We start from the raw sequence: 16,507 nt of genomic DNA on the forward strand, positions 1-16,507 counted from the left end.
TCACGCAGTCACACATAATCATAATATTATTGTTTCATTATAAATATAAACTACAACTATTTCTTAACAACTTGCTGTATCCTGTAATGTATTAAAACAAAGGAAATGGGACCTACTTTATAAGTTGCTGCCCTGTAATTGGTGGATTTATTGCTAGTGCCACTGCGCCTGCCGGTCTTGGAATGTTGATGTGGTTTCCGGCCCGGGATGGGTGAATATTCTTAACATTTAAATTAGGTAGTATAAATTCAGGAATTCTATATTATACTGGTACCTATGAAAAAATAGTGTTTAATTTAGCATCTACTTCTGCGAATCCTTTGGCAGTAAGAAATAAAATCTGTAAGTATTAATTTATTATATCTATGGTCGTCATATTATTGCCTTTGTTATATTTTAACCGTGCGTCACACGTTGGTTATAAAATGATGAGAATCGTTTCAGATAAGCGACCTTTTAGTTTAAAAATAACTTCCCCACGTTCGTCGCCTTTGTTGTCTATTTTTACCTAGTATAGATGCAATTAAGTAGGTAGGTTCACCTCCCACCATTCAGAACATGTTAAAATTAAACACCATTAATAAAATTATCCTTAGGTACCTATGTCCCACCTGAAAATACCTACAAGGAAAATCAATTAGGACAATTATTTAATTACGTTAATTTAGTATTTATATTTAATTTAAATTGTGGGCGAAGAGATAAACCTCTATACATTTAAACTGAACCAAAACTGTAATGTACATGTATCAATGTACCAATTTAGATAAACCATTTTTTGTAGTGTCCATTACCATTTGTAGGATTCACTGGAATATATAAAAGCTATATTCTCTAAGTTGTATGTAACAAAATGTCCCCAAAATAAAAAGTGTAGAGTTTGTAAAATAAAATAACAACACAATGTATTGCTACATATACAGAATATATTTCACTGTTCTATTTACAACAGACATTTAAGTACATAATTACATATAGATTTTGAGGTCTTACAATTAAAGTTGATTATCTCAAAAATAGACACGTAAGAGAATCACAGAAGAATATAAATGCATCTTGTCTGGAACTTGCTAGAAGGATGCAGGAACGGTCCCTAGAAGGCCAAGACATAGGAAATATTAGTCTAGTACAACTATTCTAAGATTATGACTCTGATTTTGTTTAACACTTGAGTATTGCTGTCCTTTATTCATAGATACTTAGAGGTTTTTTTAGCTGCTCATACAAATTCGCTAGTTATTGTTACCAGGTAGTTATGATTAGGAGGCAAGCTTATCACTCAGAAACTACAACATTAATCGACCTAATAGTTAACATAGTGGACCCAAGGATCGAACATAACTTAGAACTTTACTCGATCGAGGAATATGTAGTATTTGATAAAAAATTATAAGATTAAATTTATTATTTAAAAATATGTACTCAAAGAGACGCGACGGTTTTATTAAGCATTTAAACTCTTTATACTCTTTAAAAGACTTAAGACAGCAATACTTATGTCAAACAAATTCAGAGTCATTACATTTGGCCACGCGTCGCCACAGTCGCCGTACAAAACCTTCCGACTCACTATATACATCGATAGTTTTATTATTTGTGCTACAAACACTTACCTAACTTCCCTGTTCCACCGTTCACGTCAAATACACTAGTAGCTAGCAGCCAGTAGTCGGCTTCATGTTAAACTCCACGTAGTGCCGAATTAACAAGCAAGGATAGCAATTGGGATGATTCCTCTGTCAAAAATCATTTGTGCCCACTTAACAATATACAAAAATTTGAAAAAAAGTATAAGCTAATTGACATAAAAACGTTATGACGTCACAATTGAGAGTGAGATTCAAAAATAATATTGCATTTGACCAGTTAGGAACATCCCTATTGCTCGCATAAAATGGGCCCTCACTTCGAAACTAAGCTCTGTCTGGGAATAATTGAGTACAAAAGTAAGACGAGGTCCAGATTGGCTGCGCTGTTTAATTCGACACTACCTCCACAAACGTGTGAACTAGAGCTGATGTAGTCTGGTGTGTATTTTGCCCCAAGTGTATTAATCTGGTCCGAATTCAATAATCTCACTATCAAAATTTGATATGACTCTCTTGCTAGAAATGGTTTGTTAAGATCTTCCCTCCCTTTCTCCTAGGCATTTGTAATTACTAACAATTTGAGCTAGTTGTCTTTTTTTCTCCTCCCCAGTGACGCTCTTCAGTAGAGGTTACCCTTAGAACACTATATTTTTTGAAAGAATTGAAAATATTAGTGCAGGATTTGAGAGCCTAATTAAATAAATGGTTCATTAGCGGCATGACTAGGTAATCCAGTTAAACAACAGCTAGAGGTGTCAGAAAGCTGGTGAAAAACAAAAGAAGCATCATGAGAGACTTACAGACGCCAGCAGAACTTATTCCAATCTGTCATTTTTCTTTGAGACATTCATTAGGACATAGTAACTGCTACACTGCCAAAGAAAACACATCGCGCAAGCACATCGAATTTTAACAGCATACGCTACGCGCATACATACATATGAAAAAGAACGTATCTTTAGATATTGGGGCGTACAACGGACAACCGTTGAACAGTTGTAGTTCGCCAGGCATGATTATCTATACTGAGAACATTATTTTTTAATGTTCTCCAAAAACTATAATTTCCTTTAACATAAAATCGAAAATCTATGAAAAATTAGACAGATTGGAGTTCGTCGATGTACTAACGTCTGTATAACAACCGCACGTAGAGTGGAGCTATGAGCTCCTACAACAACAGGCCACCGGACGTGGTCTGGTCCTCAAGATGTCCTCCACCTCCGCACTCACACAATGACCACTAACAACAAGTAACAACAGCTATTTAACCGTTTAACTGAACATCTTCTTGATAACTGTTGAGTAATCTTTATTTATCTTCTCAATCTTGGGTATTAAGGAGTTTGCCTTTAGCTGGGCGGCTTTGTCATTGGGTTCTATCCGTAGGGCTTCTTGTATGTCCTTCCAGGCTTCCTCGTACATGTGGAGGCCGGAGTGAGCTGTGCACTTCCTGTACAGTGCCTTCACATTGACCGGGTCGAACTTGAGGGCCTTCTCACACAGTACTATGGCAGCTTCGTACTCGTCATACTGAAGCTGGCAGTGCGCCAGGTTGTTGTACAATTTTACCTGGATAATAGGACAGTTATGTGGATATTTAGGTATGTTGCTTATTATAATAGTAACTAATACATTCAACAAATAAATACACATAATGCAGTTACACTATGTTTGACCAATGCTTACCTTCAGTTCTATCATATCTTTAACAACCTGCTCGCTGACGACCTTGGGGTCCACGGGTTCGATAGCGATCAGCATCTTAAGGGCCTTGTTGAATCTTCGGAAAGCGTCAGCGGTTCGACCTTGCTTTATTAGATCTACTCCCCGCTCCTATAGGGAGAGAATGCGGAAGTTAAATGCATTGTTTCTGTAGGTACGAGACAATGATACAATACTATGTAAAATATAATTACATAAGTAGAATCTGTATACTACACAGGATGTTTGTAACATATTGATTCATTTTTATGTTTTACGGTTTACTCATGTAACTATTTGACGAGGAATTAGGTTTCAAGCTCAAATTCGTAAGCAGCATTCCGCGGTAAGACGCAGAATGTAGCGACACACAGCGAGGTCCCTAGAAAATCTCTTGTGTTTTGAGATAAGTCACTTTCATATTCAGCTTGGTAATACCAATGAAAAAAATAATTTTAATAACCAAAAGACTCGTCAAATCAAAGTTATTGGCATCAAACCTTCGACAATTCGAGTTGCAGAGAGAAAGGACAAAAAGATTTTGGAAGTACAAGATGTCAGTACCCATATTTTGAGGTAAATTAATTTTTTGGTCCATTTGAACATATATATGGTGTTTCGAAATATTTGATGAGTCCCTCCAGTTTCGAATTAACGAGAGTCGACTGTATATTGTAGGCGGTAGAGCCTTTGCAACTAAAATAAGAAAGGAAGTACCACCCTCTCACAATATGTCAGTGTGATGTTGAAACTATTTACAAATGTTTTATCTGATACTAGTAGCCCCGCCCCATCTTTGCATGGGTGTAATGGTAAACGGGTTCCCTCTATCTTGCAGAATTTTAATGCTCCGAAATTTGTTTGGCATAACACACCTGGCAGAATCATTTAATATAATTATTGTTTTGTCGAATGTTTATAAGTCCGAATTTACAAAGGCATACTTTTAAGGTGGTAGAATTTTATTTGGCATAATTACGTTTGGCAAAGCTTAATTTTGCATAATTTTGTTTCACATAACGTTTATTTAGAGCGACGATTGTTTGGCATAATTTCACTTGGCATATTAAGAAGATGGTAGAATAAAAGTTAGTGAAGTGACAGAACCGAATCGCTGCAAAACCGACTGCACGTAGTCTTGTCTGCCCTACCCCTAGAGTGCAATTTAAAATCGCGTAGGCGCGGAGGGGCGAGGCGGCCCGGCGGACCGCCGGAGCCCCGCAGCGCCGGAGCCGTGACAGAAACCATGCTTGCTTGCATGCTGTTTGCTTGCTGCATGCTTGTTTGCTTGCTTGCTGCATGTTTGCTTGCATGCTGCATGCTTGCTTGCATGCTGCATGCTTGCTTGCATGCTTGCTTGTATGCTGCATGCTTGCTTGCATGCTGCATGCTTGCTTGCATGCTGCATGCTTGCATGTTGCTTGCTTGCTTGCACGCTGCATGTTTGTTTGCTTGCTGGCATGCTGCATGCTTGCGTGATAGATGAATCTTTCAATTATTATGGTTATTATAAGTATGCCAAAAGACGATTCTAACTGTGAACATTCTGAGATATGATGGTTCTACTTTTTTATTATTATGGTTATGAAATTTATGCCAAAAGACGATTCTGACAGTGAACATTCTGCAATATGATGGTTCTACCTTGCAATTATTATGCGTATCAATTTATGCCTAAAGATGATTCTGACTTACAAAATTATGCGTTTTTAATGTATTACAAATGATGGTATACCAAATTATTTTCTGCGAAATGAAGTTTCTGCCATGCGTTGTTATGCAAAATAAAATTATGACCAAAAAAATTCTACTAATAAAGGTAGACCCATGGTAAACATATATAAACCTTCCTCTTGAAACAATCCATATATTAAAAAAACCTCATCAAAATCCTTTGTGTAGTTTTAAAGATTTAAGCATACAAAGGAACATAGTGACAGAGAAAAGGACTTTGTTTTATACTATGTAGTGAAGTGTATTTCACTAGATGCGCCATCATTTTTTAGGTAGAAGGCTACCCGACAATGATAGATGCATGTATACTATCAGGTTGCCTGTAAGCTTTGTTCTTATTTAAGTGGGCAAGCAAGCAACTCCAAGACTAACTTTTCCTACAACTCAAACATGCTGTATTTTAAAAGAAAACATAACATAATAGTTTCTAGACAATAAGACAAATTCTTTATCCATATTGTTTGTTGTCAGACAATTTGATTGATTTATCAAAGGAATTTAAAAGAAATTTAGATTGGTGTGCTGATGTTGTAAATAAGAGTTAGTCATTGTTTTATTGTGAACAGGTTGTACAAAAGTAACTAGCTTATTAACAAAACTATAGAATTGTGACAAGCATGTAAGAAGATACTTTGAAGAAAAATTGCTAGATTTATTACACAGAAAGGTAAGACTTGCATTTGTCCATTGAGATTTTGCATTTTTTACTAATTTATGTATTTCAAAAATTTATAGGCATATTACTAGAGCATAAGGTTATTAGTTATTTTGTGTTACTCTTAATCATTTCTGTCTAAGTTTATTTTTATTCATTTATCATGTGTATATTAGTTGGCTTTACCGATAAGCTAATTAATACAAGAGATGTCTGATACAAATTTTAGCTGGCATAATAAAGTTATAAAATTCTGTGTGTGTACCTTGTGATGGACAGCGGCTTCATACAGTCTCTCCCAGCTCCAGTCACTGATGAGCTGCTCCTCAGTAACCTCCCTCAGCTCAATCTTGCATCTAATCTCCTTCATCACCGTGCCATCCGCGTTCTTGTAAGCTATACTGGCCTCGCACACCTCTCCGCAGCACATCTGCTGCAGTATCAACTCGAAATCTTTGTCTATGTAGGAATCAGAGTCGCCAATCAACACATTTCCATCAAATGATTGACTAAATACACGACTGACCGGGTCGATCTCACAAGGTCCTGCGGCGTTAGAACACTGAACATCACTTAAAGTAATTTTGCAGCGCGAGTCCTCGTAAGGAACTAAGGTGTAGTCCCCGAGTTTTATCAACTTCTTTTTTATCACTCGATCCGAACGAGTACTGACAATTCTTTCGTTAAACATTTTTGCTTGAGAGTCTGGTTTCTTCACTGGGGTGGCCATTATTTGTTTTATATTTAATTAAAATTTTCAACAAAATGCTAGAATGAAAATGAATACATATATTATAGTATAGCAAAATCGTCAATGTCAATAAGTCATCATGTATGTCACTGTCAAAAGCTTTAGATCTGATTTTCGTTTTAAAATTATTTTTGTTGGAAATAGAACTAAATTCACTACTTATCATTATTTTTTTATTATTTTACTACAAATAAACTGAATGGCTTAATTACCTCACGATTCGTGATTTAGACCATTGAATAATAGAAAGTCGTCAATATTTTCATTAGTTATACTGGTTGTGCGTAGGTATTATTTTTAAACGAATCGTCTGTAATCTGTAGTTTCGTTCCACTCAAGAATCCTTTAATTTTCCATAAGTAATTGCGACGTCATTAAATGTTTGCATTGTTTTTCGTGTGTTCTTGATCGGAATATATCAAAAAAGCTAATTTTTAATATAATGTTAATTAAATAATATTATTAAAAACTTACAAAATGTAAACAAAACTATTTTATTCATTTGTTTATTTTTCACAGGTACTGTCACAACAATATCTGTCTGAATCAGCTGTCACAAACGCGATTTTTAAAATTTATTCCAATTTATTCTGTTCTAACCAGATTTATTTATAAATAAACAGTTCCATGATTTGATATATTTTTTATTAGTATGCATTATACTCTACACTAGACGATTGGCGTAATATACATATAAAATTGTTAATAATTGAAGATATTTATATTACTGGATTCCAAATAAGAAACAGCGAGCGAACTTGACTTAAATAAATAAATAGAATGTGAGTTAAATCCGTATATAATACAAAAGATTTCATTTACATATTCTCTAAACTCATAAATTTTTAAGATTAATATAACAATTCATTTTAATGTTACAATAATAAAATGTAATAACATAACCTACAAAATGTTAATTTAATAAAAGTTAATATTTTTTCTTTTCAGTAACAATGACGCTGTTATTAAAAAGCGTTTGGCGGAATGTTCTGAAAGGCGGCTCCCTCGGCAAATCACTGCGAAACAGAACCCTCTCATCTAGTAGTTAGTATAAAAAATACTTTTCTAAAAACAAATCATAACATAATTTCCAATCCGGACTAGCGCACTCCCTAACGAGTTATCGAAGCACTGGCCTCACCTATCCTGCTGCTGAGGACCTGCGACTGCAGGAAACCTATCCACACTCATTACTCCATGCGGATAAAATGTTTTTTAACACTATTATTTGAAAGTAGTTAATATTATCTATACAATCAAACTTGATACTAAAGATTTAACTAGTGCAGCATGTACCTTAAACACAATTATTGTGTGCACTTTTATCTGCTAATTTAATACATGGAACCATATTTTATAATATACCTACATATTCAACCAGTGAAGCAATCATCATCCACAGCTCATTACTGGATTATGGACTTCCTCTACATAAGCGGGGTTTGCCATAATCACCACAGTGCAGCAATAGTCTGTCAATTTGTAAAAAACTGCAATTTGGAATCAAAACCTCTGTTTTAGATAGGTATAATAACATAAACAATTGCAATAGTCAGAGCCGCATTACACATAAGGCAAACTAGACAATTGCAATTCTAGGGTACAGAGTGGCATTACAAGATGCGCGTGATCATAAATTGGTGGTGGTGACAATAAAGATTAGGGGCATCTATGAGGTGCTTGCCTAGGGCACTCTCTAGGTTTGATCCTACTCTGGCAATACCAAAGGTACCATACCTTAGCTACATGGTGTCTCTATCATATGCAGGCATTTTATGTTCTGTAAGAGTTCCAAGCCATTCTAGATACTTGTGAGGCAGCTAGGCTTTGCCCCATCTAACTATGTTATCGTCTTCAACAGTACTATAGAGCATACCTTAAAATTGGTTTTAGTAACCCATTATTGGGCATCCTTTATATTCCTTGTGATGTGATGTGACTAATCAGTCTATGTCTGTAACTGCTAAGTGTGGGGTCGTTTCTCATCCACAGTAGCATCTACAGAGGTGACGAGGGGAGGAGTCCAAGACGACGTGATGTCCAGCATTATAACGGCTCCCACGGCGGCGGAAGTGCTCGCGGCTGTCGACAAGAACATGCCCGCCATGACACACAAGCACATGCTGCAGGCTCTGCGCTCACTCTTCCAGCTGCAGAGGTCGGGCAAGTAAGTATGACATCAGATAATTTTCATATATAAAAAACATATATATATAAAAGTCACTAATACTTTTGTTCCATGTTTAGTTTAGCGACGGAACCGGAAAAATTAGTCACAAACCCAGTATTCGGCGATTTATGTCAGAACTTCAAAAAGCACGCACGGGCGCTGGACGTCAACGAGGCTATTGAAGCCACGAAAGTGCTCTCCTTCCTGAAAGTACCCGCGGACTCCATAGTGGTGCAGACCATGCTGCAGATCATCAGGTGTTACATCAACATGATCAATGTCAGACAAATCATGTTCCTCGACTACTTACTGACTAAATTTGAAGGCTCCAATCATTTGGTTGATGCATTGAAGCTTGCTTTACCGTTAGCGTTTCAAATCCACCTGCCGCTTGAGATGGACAGCAAAGACCTGACGATGCTGAAGGACATGCTGGCGTTTAGCTGCACGCACGACCTTCCAGACAGATACATCGACGAGATAGTCACGGCGCTGCTCCTCCACGACCAGGCTATTGATGCACAGGTCGCCAAGTCCCTCATATGGTCGCTATGTCAAGTGAACTGCACGGAAGAATTGTTCCCCACGAGAGCACAGCTCCTGCACATTTGCTACGATATTCTAACGCAGTCGATCCCCCATCTCCGTTATGAAGAAATACTAGCGACAGCGGCCAGGATCAAGGGTCGGATCCTGGAGAAACACCCGGAGTATTACCACGAGCAACTCATGGACGCCATCGCTGGCTACATGGTGGAAAATAAAGTTTGCTTCGAAAAGGGTCTGCTGGTGTCACGGATAATGTCGAGGATAGTAAGTATTCTAACTAATAACACATTTTAGAACTTAAATACAACATAAAATGTATCTAATTGCTAATTTGGTATGTTTAGGCGCACACACATCTAGGTCTCATTGACTACCTGTGCCAGCTGGCAGCATCGAACCCCACGACATTGTCATCAGCGCGCCCCAACATCTTATTCGGTTTCATCAACTGTCTGTCGAACAATAACTTCACGCCGGAGGCATCGCAGTGGGAGGAACTCAAACGACAGATCTCTCAGAACCCAGCGTTTGATGCCAGGAACACCGCACTGCCCTGGAGCAAGATATGCGTGGAGCTGGCGTCGCTGGGATACTATAACGACAAGATACTTCAGAGAGTGTTCTCCAAAGAGAATATTAGTGAATTTGCGAAGAAGGAGAGCAACGTGTTGGATTACCTGCAGCTGCTGACGCTGTACGAGGCGGTGCGCTCGTTCCACGACGAGGGCTACACGCTGCCGCAGGACCTGCACGACAAGCTGAAGTCCGTGTGGCCCGTGCACGCAAAGACCGACCTGCTGGAGGAGCACCTGGCGGCCGGCCTGGGCGGCCTGGGGTACGTCGGCAAGAACGTAGTGCTGCCCAATGGATTTATTGCAGGTAACACACAAGTATTGCTCACTTTCACATAATTAACGTAGTTTTTTCCAATACAGGATATATGTATCCTGTATGCACTACATACTTACATGGAGTTATGTTAAAGCATTTCCCTCCCTCACACCAACGGCAACGGCGAGACAGTTCACTGCAGGACTATGAACCTCCTCCTTATAAGAAGGGTTGGCCATAATGCTTGGCAAGCAGGTTGAATCGCAATGTATTCTACTCTGCGGTCACCACGCGGCATTCTTTCGTCCGCTTATAATTATGAAATGGTTTGTTTTCCAGATTGTTTGATTTGTCTGAAGGGCGGCTACCCAGTCGAGCTCCAGGTGGCTGCGGGTGACCTAAAAGTTCCGGTCGAATATCTGAATATACCAAAAGACTGTGTACCGTGAGTATACCTTCCAGAAACTACGTAGGTTTTAATTTTCCTATAGGTTCATCCCTTATTTAATGGGACTCATACCATAGATTAGATTTAGATTTCAGCCATGATCGTCCCACTGCAGGGCAAAGGCCTTCACTCATACCATAACCTATAAACAAATACATTTTTCTTTATTTTACAAACTGGGCGTTCATTGTATATTTGGCGTTATGAGCCATTAAGTGCACCTCTGTCTATCCCTTCGGGGATAAAAGGCTTGACGGTATAATAAAGCATACCTTTTGTTCAAATAAACTTTGGCTGAAATGGAAATTCTGATTATGTATACTTGTAAAGAAAACTATAGTTTCCTTTATTTGAATTTACGCGCGCATATAGCAACTCTTTGGTAGTTTAGAGTTTTTAAGAAAGAGTAAACTGTGACGGTCATGACGCACGCCTTTTGTTAATGTCAAATAAGAAAAATTTCTCTTTACAAAGAATAAGTTAATATCTAATTTTAAATAAAATAAGAAATCGACACCGGAATAATAACATTTAATGTCGTTTCTTTGATTTACAGGTATGTAAGTTAATATTTGTTTGATTTGTTTCATGATTTGTTTCTTAGATTAACTGAAATAAAACTTTGATTTACAGAGAAACTCAATGTGTTTAATTGACGGTGCCGTATATCAAGCCACTATAAAATAATATTATAAAACGACATTAACTGTCACAAAAATGGAGAAACTAAAATTTACTTTTCAAATTAAACCAACAGTGGACGGAAAGTCAAACTTCATTGCCATAACCTCAATTGCCACACTAGATGACAAAGTTTACCTGGTTCCTGAAGAGTATCAAGCAATATCACTTCATAAACATATTCAAGCCACGAAAACATATGTTACATTAAAAAGTACATTGAAAAAGAGATATCAAACTAGAAATGTTTGGATAAAAACAACAGAAGAAATTTTAAAAACATATGTCGATGAGGCTGGAAACATGATTTTTCAGGACCAATTTCTAGAAGAAATTAACCAAGAACAGTCACCAGCTGTGAGTAAAATGACATTAGAGGATCCTATAGTGAAAATTTTGGAAAAATTGGTTGAAGACAAACAGAATGAAGAAAAGAAGAGTAAGAAAAAGTTAGCTGAAAGATTTGTGATTGAAAAATTTAGCGGAAGAAATTCAAGAGCATGTCAGTGGATGGAAGTATTCGAAAAAGAATGTGAAAGATTTAATATTGTAAAAGAGGAAGAAAAGATCGAAATTCTCAGACTTTTTCTTGATAAAACATGCATAGATTGGTACTCCTCCATGATGATAAAGTTTGGATTACAATCTGAGTGGTCAGAATGGAAATCAAGTTTTTTACAAACATACACCAGTAAAGGTTGGACTGACAGCAAATATGCTTTGACTTTCAAGTACCAAACAGGATCTTTGGTAGAATATGCAGTGAAAAAAGAAAGACTTTTATTGGAGATAAGAAAAACAATGGATGAAGGGACCCTAATTGACATAATCGCAGTCGGCTTACCAGATTTTATAACAGATAGGATTAACAAAGAAGAAATAGTTCATGCTAAAGACTTATTCAATGAACTTGGCAGACTAGAACACTTGGTGCAAAAACGAAGAATTATAAAAAGAAAAGAAGATAGTAAACCGGTTAGAGAAAAATGTAATATCTGTGATAAATTGAATAAAGGAGCCCGCTACCACCCAGAAGATTCTTGTTGGTTCAAACCAAAATTGAATACGGAAAAAGATAAAAAACAGATAAAACTTATCAATAATTCAGAGTTGGAATGTGAATTGCAGTACGAAGACCAAAAAAACTAATAGTGCCGCCATTGATCAAGATAAAATTACTACTAAATAAAAATATTGAAGTATCAGGGATCTATGACTCTGGATCTAATGTGTCATTGATAAACTCAAAGATATTAAAGATAAAGCAAAACGAAGGCACTCTTTCAAATGATACTAATCTAAAAACGATTAATGGCGTCAAAAAAGCTATCGGAATAATTTCACTGGACATAGCCATCTTTGATATTGAGAAAAAAATGAATGTTTTTGTGATAGATAACGAAAATTTTGATTATGACTTTTTAGTGGGACTAGATTGTATACAAGAATTTCATCTAGTTCAAGACGAAAATCTGAAAATTCATCAAAAATTACCTACACAAAACAAGGAAAAAGTTTCTAAGGAAACAAATACCGATATTGATTCTAAGGAATTAAAAATGGATAATATCATAAACTACAATGAAAGTTTTAAAACAGAAGACTTTAGAATTTGTATTAATCACTTGAGTTTTGAGGAACAGACAATAATTGATGACTTAATAACAGAAAACCAGTCAGTGTTTGCGACGGACAAATATGACATTGGAAAGGTAAAAGGTTATGAAGCACACATCGATCTACAAGTAGAAAAATATTGCAGTAAAAGACCATATCGTTGCACAGTGGAAGACAAGAAAGAAATCGAAAGCCAAATAGCAAAACTACTGGAAAAGAATATAATAGAAGAATCATATAGCCCATTTGCAGCGCCTGTTACATTGGCCTATAAAAGAGAAGAAAACAGAAAATCAAGACTGTGTATAGACTTCAGAGATTTAAATAAGATTGTTGTACCACAGTCACAGCCCTTCCCGCTCATCGAGGACTTAATAGTAAAAACAAGAAATTGTAAGTATTTTTCAACGCTGGACCTTAATTCTGCTTTTTGGTCCATACCACTGCGTGTCACAGATAGACACAAAACTGCATTTGTGACACAAGAAGGTCATTACCAATGGACCTGTCTACCATTTGGATTGAAGACCGCTCCAGCCATATTCCAAAGGATAATGTGTAATATTATACGGAAGCATAATCTTGGAGAGTTCACAGTATGTTTCATTGATGACATTCTGTTGTTTTCGAAGTCATTCTCGGATCATATAAGATATCTGAAGCAGTTATTTCAAGCAATTCAAAGCGAAGGTATGAAACTAAAATTCTCTAAATGCACATTTGCAGCCGATTCAGTAAAATACTTGGGGCATGTAATCCAGAATAATTCAGTCAGACCTCTGAAAGATAATTTGATATCAATTAAAAATTTCCCGATTCCAAAAACTCAAAAAAATGTGAGACAATTTTTAGGAAAGATAAACTTTTACCATAAATATGTGCCAAATATTGCAATAAAATTAGAACCACTACATAATCTTTTGAGAAAAGGACAACCTTTCATCTGGACTGACAAATGTCAAGAGTCATTTGAAGAAATGAAACATATATTATGTTCCCAACCAATATTAACAATTTATGACCCAAACTTACCTATTCACATATACACAGATGCCAGCATATTAGGAGTAGGAGCAGTTCTGAAACAAAAACAAAAAAACAACGAAGAAAAACCTGTAGCCTACTTTTCAAAGAAATTAAATGAAGTGCAAAAAAGGAAGAAGGCTGTGTATCTGGAATGTCTGGCAATTAAAGAATGTGTTCAGTATTGGCAACACCTACTAATAGGCAGAAAATTCACAGTCTTTACAGATCACAAGCCACTGGAAAATATGAACATAAAATGCAGAACAGACGAAGAGCTAGGTGACTTAACTCATTATTTATCGCAATATGATTTCCAAATTAAATATTCTCCAGGAAGATATAATGTTGAAGCAGATTGCCTGAGCAGAAACCCGGTTCTCGAACCAGAAGAAAACTTAGAAGAACAGCTAAAAATAGTAAACATGATAACAATAGAAGATATTTTACAAGATCAAAATCAAAATGAATATATACAAAGCAAGAGAGATAAGTTATATACAAAAAACAATGTGTATTACAAGAAAGTAAGAGAAAAAGAAAAAATTATTATATCAGAGAAATTAAGCATAGAGCTCATGAAGAAAATACATTCAGATCTAAGCCATATCGGAATTAAACAAATGCAAAAAATGATAAGCACTGTGTATACAGCAGAGAACATGACGAAAAACATAAAAATAATTTGTGAAAGCTGCACAATATGCATAAAGAATAAATCAAGAGGAAAAAATAAATATGGATTAATGTCACAATTGGGGCCCGCCAAAAAACCATTTCAGATATGCTCCATCGATACCATTGGAGGCTTTGGAGGATCCCGGTCAACAAAGAGATATTTACACCTATTATCAGATCATTTTACAAGGTATGCATACATACTAACATCCAGTACACAAAATGCAAATGATTTTATCAAACTTATAAAAAGTTGTACAGAATGTGATGACATAGAATTGATACTCTCGGACCAATACCCAGGTATCAACTCAAGAGATTTCAAGAGTTTTTTAGATGAGAAGAATATACAAATCATATTTACAGCAGTAAACTCACCTTTCTCGAATGGTTTGAATGAGAGACTAAACCAAACGCTGGTTAACAAAATCAGATGTAAAATAAATGAACAAGATACAAGAATGGCATGGACGACTGTGGCACACAATTGTGTAAAGAAATACAACGAGACAGTGCACACAGTTACTGGATATGCTCCGAAATACTTACTTTATGGCACAGATGTCACTATTTTGCCAAATGAGCTAAAACAGGAAAAAACTAAACATGATTTAATCCAAGATAGGAGAAGAGCTCTAGAAAACTCAATCAAATCACATAATTATAATAAGACAATTTATGATAAGCATCGAAAATATATAGACTTCAACGTAGGAGACACGGTTTTTGTGGAAAACGGGAACAAACTCAACAGGAAAAAACTTGATGAACTGAAAATAGGACCCTACAAGATTATAGAAAAAATATCTACATCAATATACAAGATAAACACTGACCACAAGAGATCAGAGTCTAACTACTTCCACATATCGAAGCTCACACCGGCTCCTGCTATCTACGTGTGAAGAGTGTATGCCGGGAACATCAACCTCATTGTTTATATTCACTTTTACTCATTGTTTATCTCTTTTGGGGGGGAGATGTAAAGAAAACTATAGTTTCCTTTATTTGAATTTACGCGCGCATATAGCAACTCTTTGGTAGTTTAGAGTTTTTAAGAAAGAGTAAACTGTGACGGTCATGACGCACGCCTTTTGTTAATGTCAAATAAGAAAAATTTCTCTTTACAAAGAATAAGTTAATATCTAATTTTAAATAAAATAAGAAATCGACACCGGAATAATAACATTTAATGTCGTTTCTTTGATTTACAGGTATGTAAGTTAATATTTGTTTGATTTGTTTCATGATTTGTTTCTTAGATTAACTGAAATAAAACTTTGATTTACAGAGAAACTCAATGTGTTTAATTGACGGTGCCGTATATCAAGCCACTATAAAATAATATTATATACTTATAGTTGTTAGCTGAAGAGTTTGTTTGTATGTTTATTTAAATACGTTAATCTCTGGAACTGCTGGCTTGATTTGAATAATTATTTTTGGGTTGGATAGTGCATTTATCGAGGAAGACTATAAGTTATAAAACATCGCACTATGACCAATAGGAGCCGAGCAGAGTGGTTGAAACCTCGCAGAAGTAGCTAGTTTTTTAATGAACCATACCGTCACGCTAGGATTTTCTCCTGTCGCAGCCGTGCAGTCAACAGTTGTGGCCTCTTAACCAAAATGTACCCTGTATAATTTAATTTTCAGGGTATGCGTCTTGAACTTCCACCCAGGGTGCTTCTCAATGAACAGTAACCGTCTTCGAGGGACCTTCCGCCTGGTGCTGGACATCCTAGAGACGCAAGGCTACGCGGCCGTCGCCGTCAACGTGAGCGAGTGGCTGTCTGCGCCGGCGCACGAGAGGACGCCCTACCTCCTGCGCGAGGTCGGCTACAAGTGCGGGGAAATAGGCATGAAACTCCGCAACGTGATTTCAACTTGAAATTATTTTATTGGTCTCCAGTAGACAACAAATTGACTGTGAATAAATGACGTTTTCGAATATATTTTATTTTTGTTGCTTTTTTTTATTTTTGTTTCATTTTTTTAGTTTAGGTTATGTTCTATTCAGATGCAAAGATCTAGAGATCCTACGCTCTAGAGAGAGCTCTGGAGTCTGCTACAAACA

General features: G+C 36.4%; 3 protein-coding genes across 8 annotated transcripts; 2 read left to right on the forward strand and 1 right to left on the reverse strand.

Annotated features, from left to right (window-relative positions):
* Positions 1-906: 906 nt before the first annotated feature.
* LOC118275545 (uncharacterized) lies at positions 907-6,513 on the reverse strand. Its single transcript, XM_035593549.2, has 3 exons — positions 5,948-6,513; positions 3,279-3,425; positions 907-3,161 (listed from the first exon to the last, which is right to left on the reverse strand). The coding sequence occupies exons 1-3, from the start codon at positions 6,410-6,412 to the stop codon at positions 2,865-2,867; spliced, it is 909 nt and encodes a 302-aa protein (XP_035449442.2). The 5' UTR covers positions 6,413-6,513; the 3' UTR covers positions 907-2,864.
* LOC118275697 (uncharacterized) lies at positions 5,665-16,407 on the forward strand. Of its 3 annotated transcripts, none has more exons than XM_050695282.1 (7): positions 5,665-5,694; positions 7,382-7,477; positions 8,426-8,600; positions 8,681-9,416; positions 9,497-10,031; positions 10,323-10,428; positions 16,087-16,407. In XM_050695282.1, the coding sequence occupies exons 2-7, from the start codon at positions 7,387-7,389 to the stop codon at positions 16,319-16,321; spliced, it is 1,878 nt and encodes a 625-aa protein (XP_050551239.1). In that variant the 5' UTR covers positions 5,665-5,694; positions 7,382-7,386; the 3' UTR covers positions 16,322-16,407. The 3 variants fall into 3 exon arrangements, with proteins under 3 accessions (XP_050551239.1, XP_050551240.1, XP_050551238.1); XM_050695283.1 differs by lacking the exon at positions 5,665-5,694 and adding an exon at positions 6,967-7,215 and having other exon boundaries at positions 8,429-8,600; XM_050695281.1 differs by lacking the exon at positions 5,665-5,694 and adding an exon at positions 6,968-7,215.
* Positions 10,751-16,052, forward strand: LOC118262122 (uncharacterized). Of its 4 annotated transcripts, XM_050695279.1 has the most exons (4): positions 10,751-10,987; positions 11,065-13,722; positions 13,837-15,644; positions 15,722-16,052. In XM_050695279.1, exon 3 carries the CDS (start codon positions 14,001-14,003, stop codon positions 15,333-15,335), a length of 1,335 nt encoding a protein of 444 aa, XP_050551236.1. In that variant the 5' UTR covers positions 10,751-10,987; positions 11,065-13,722; positions 13,837-14,000; the 3' UTR covers positions 15,336-15,644; positions 15,722-16,052. The 4 variants fall into 4 exon arrangements, with proteins under 4 accessions (XP_050551236.1, XP_050551234.1, XP_050551237.1 ...); XM_050695277.1 differs by having other exon boundaries at positions 11,065-15,644; XM_050695280.1 differs by having other exon boundaries at positions 11,065-15,644; positions 15,722-16,050.
* Positions 16,408-16,507: the final 100 nt, after the last annotated feature.

This window comes from Spodoptera frugiperda, chromosome 8 (assembly GCF_023101765.2).
Source record: "Spodoptera frugiperda isolate SF20-4 chromosome 8, AGI-APGP_CSIRO_Sfru_2.0, whole genome shotgun sequence".
NCBI classification, from domain to species: Eukaryota; Metazoa; Arthropoda; class Insecta; order Lepidoptera; family Noctuidae; genus Spodoptera; species Spodoptera frugiperda.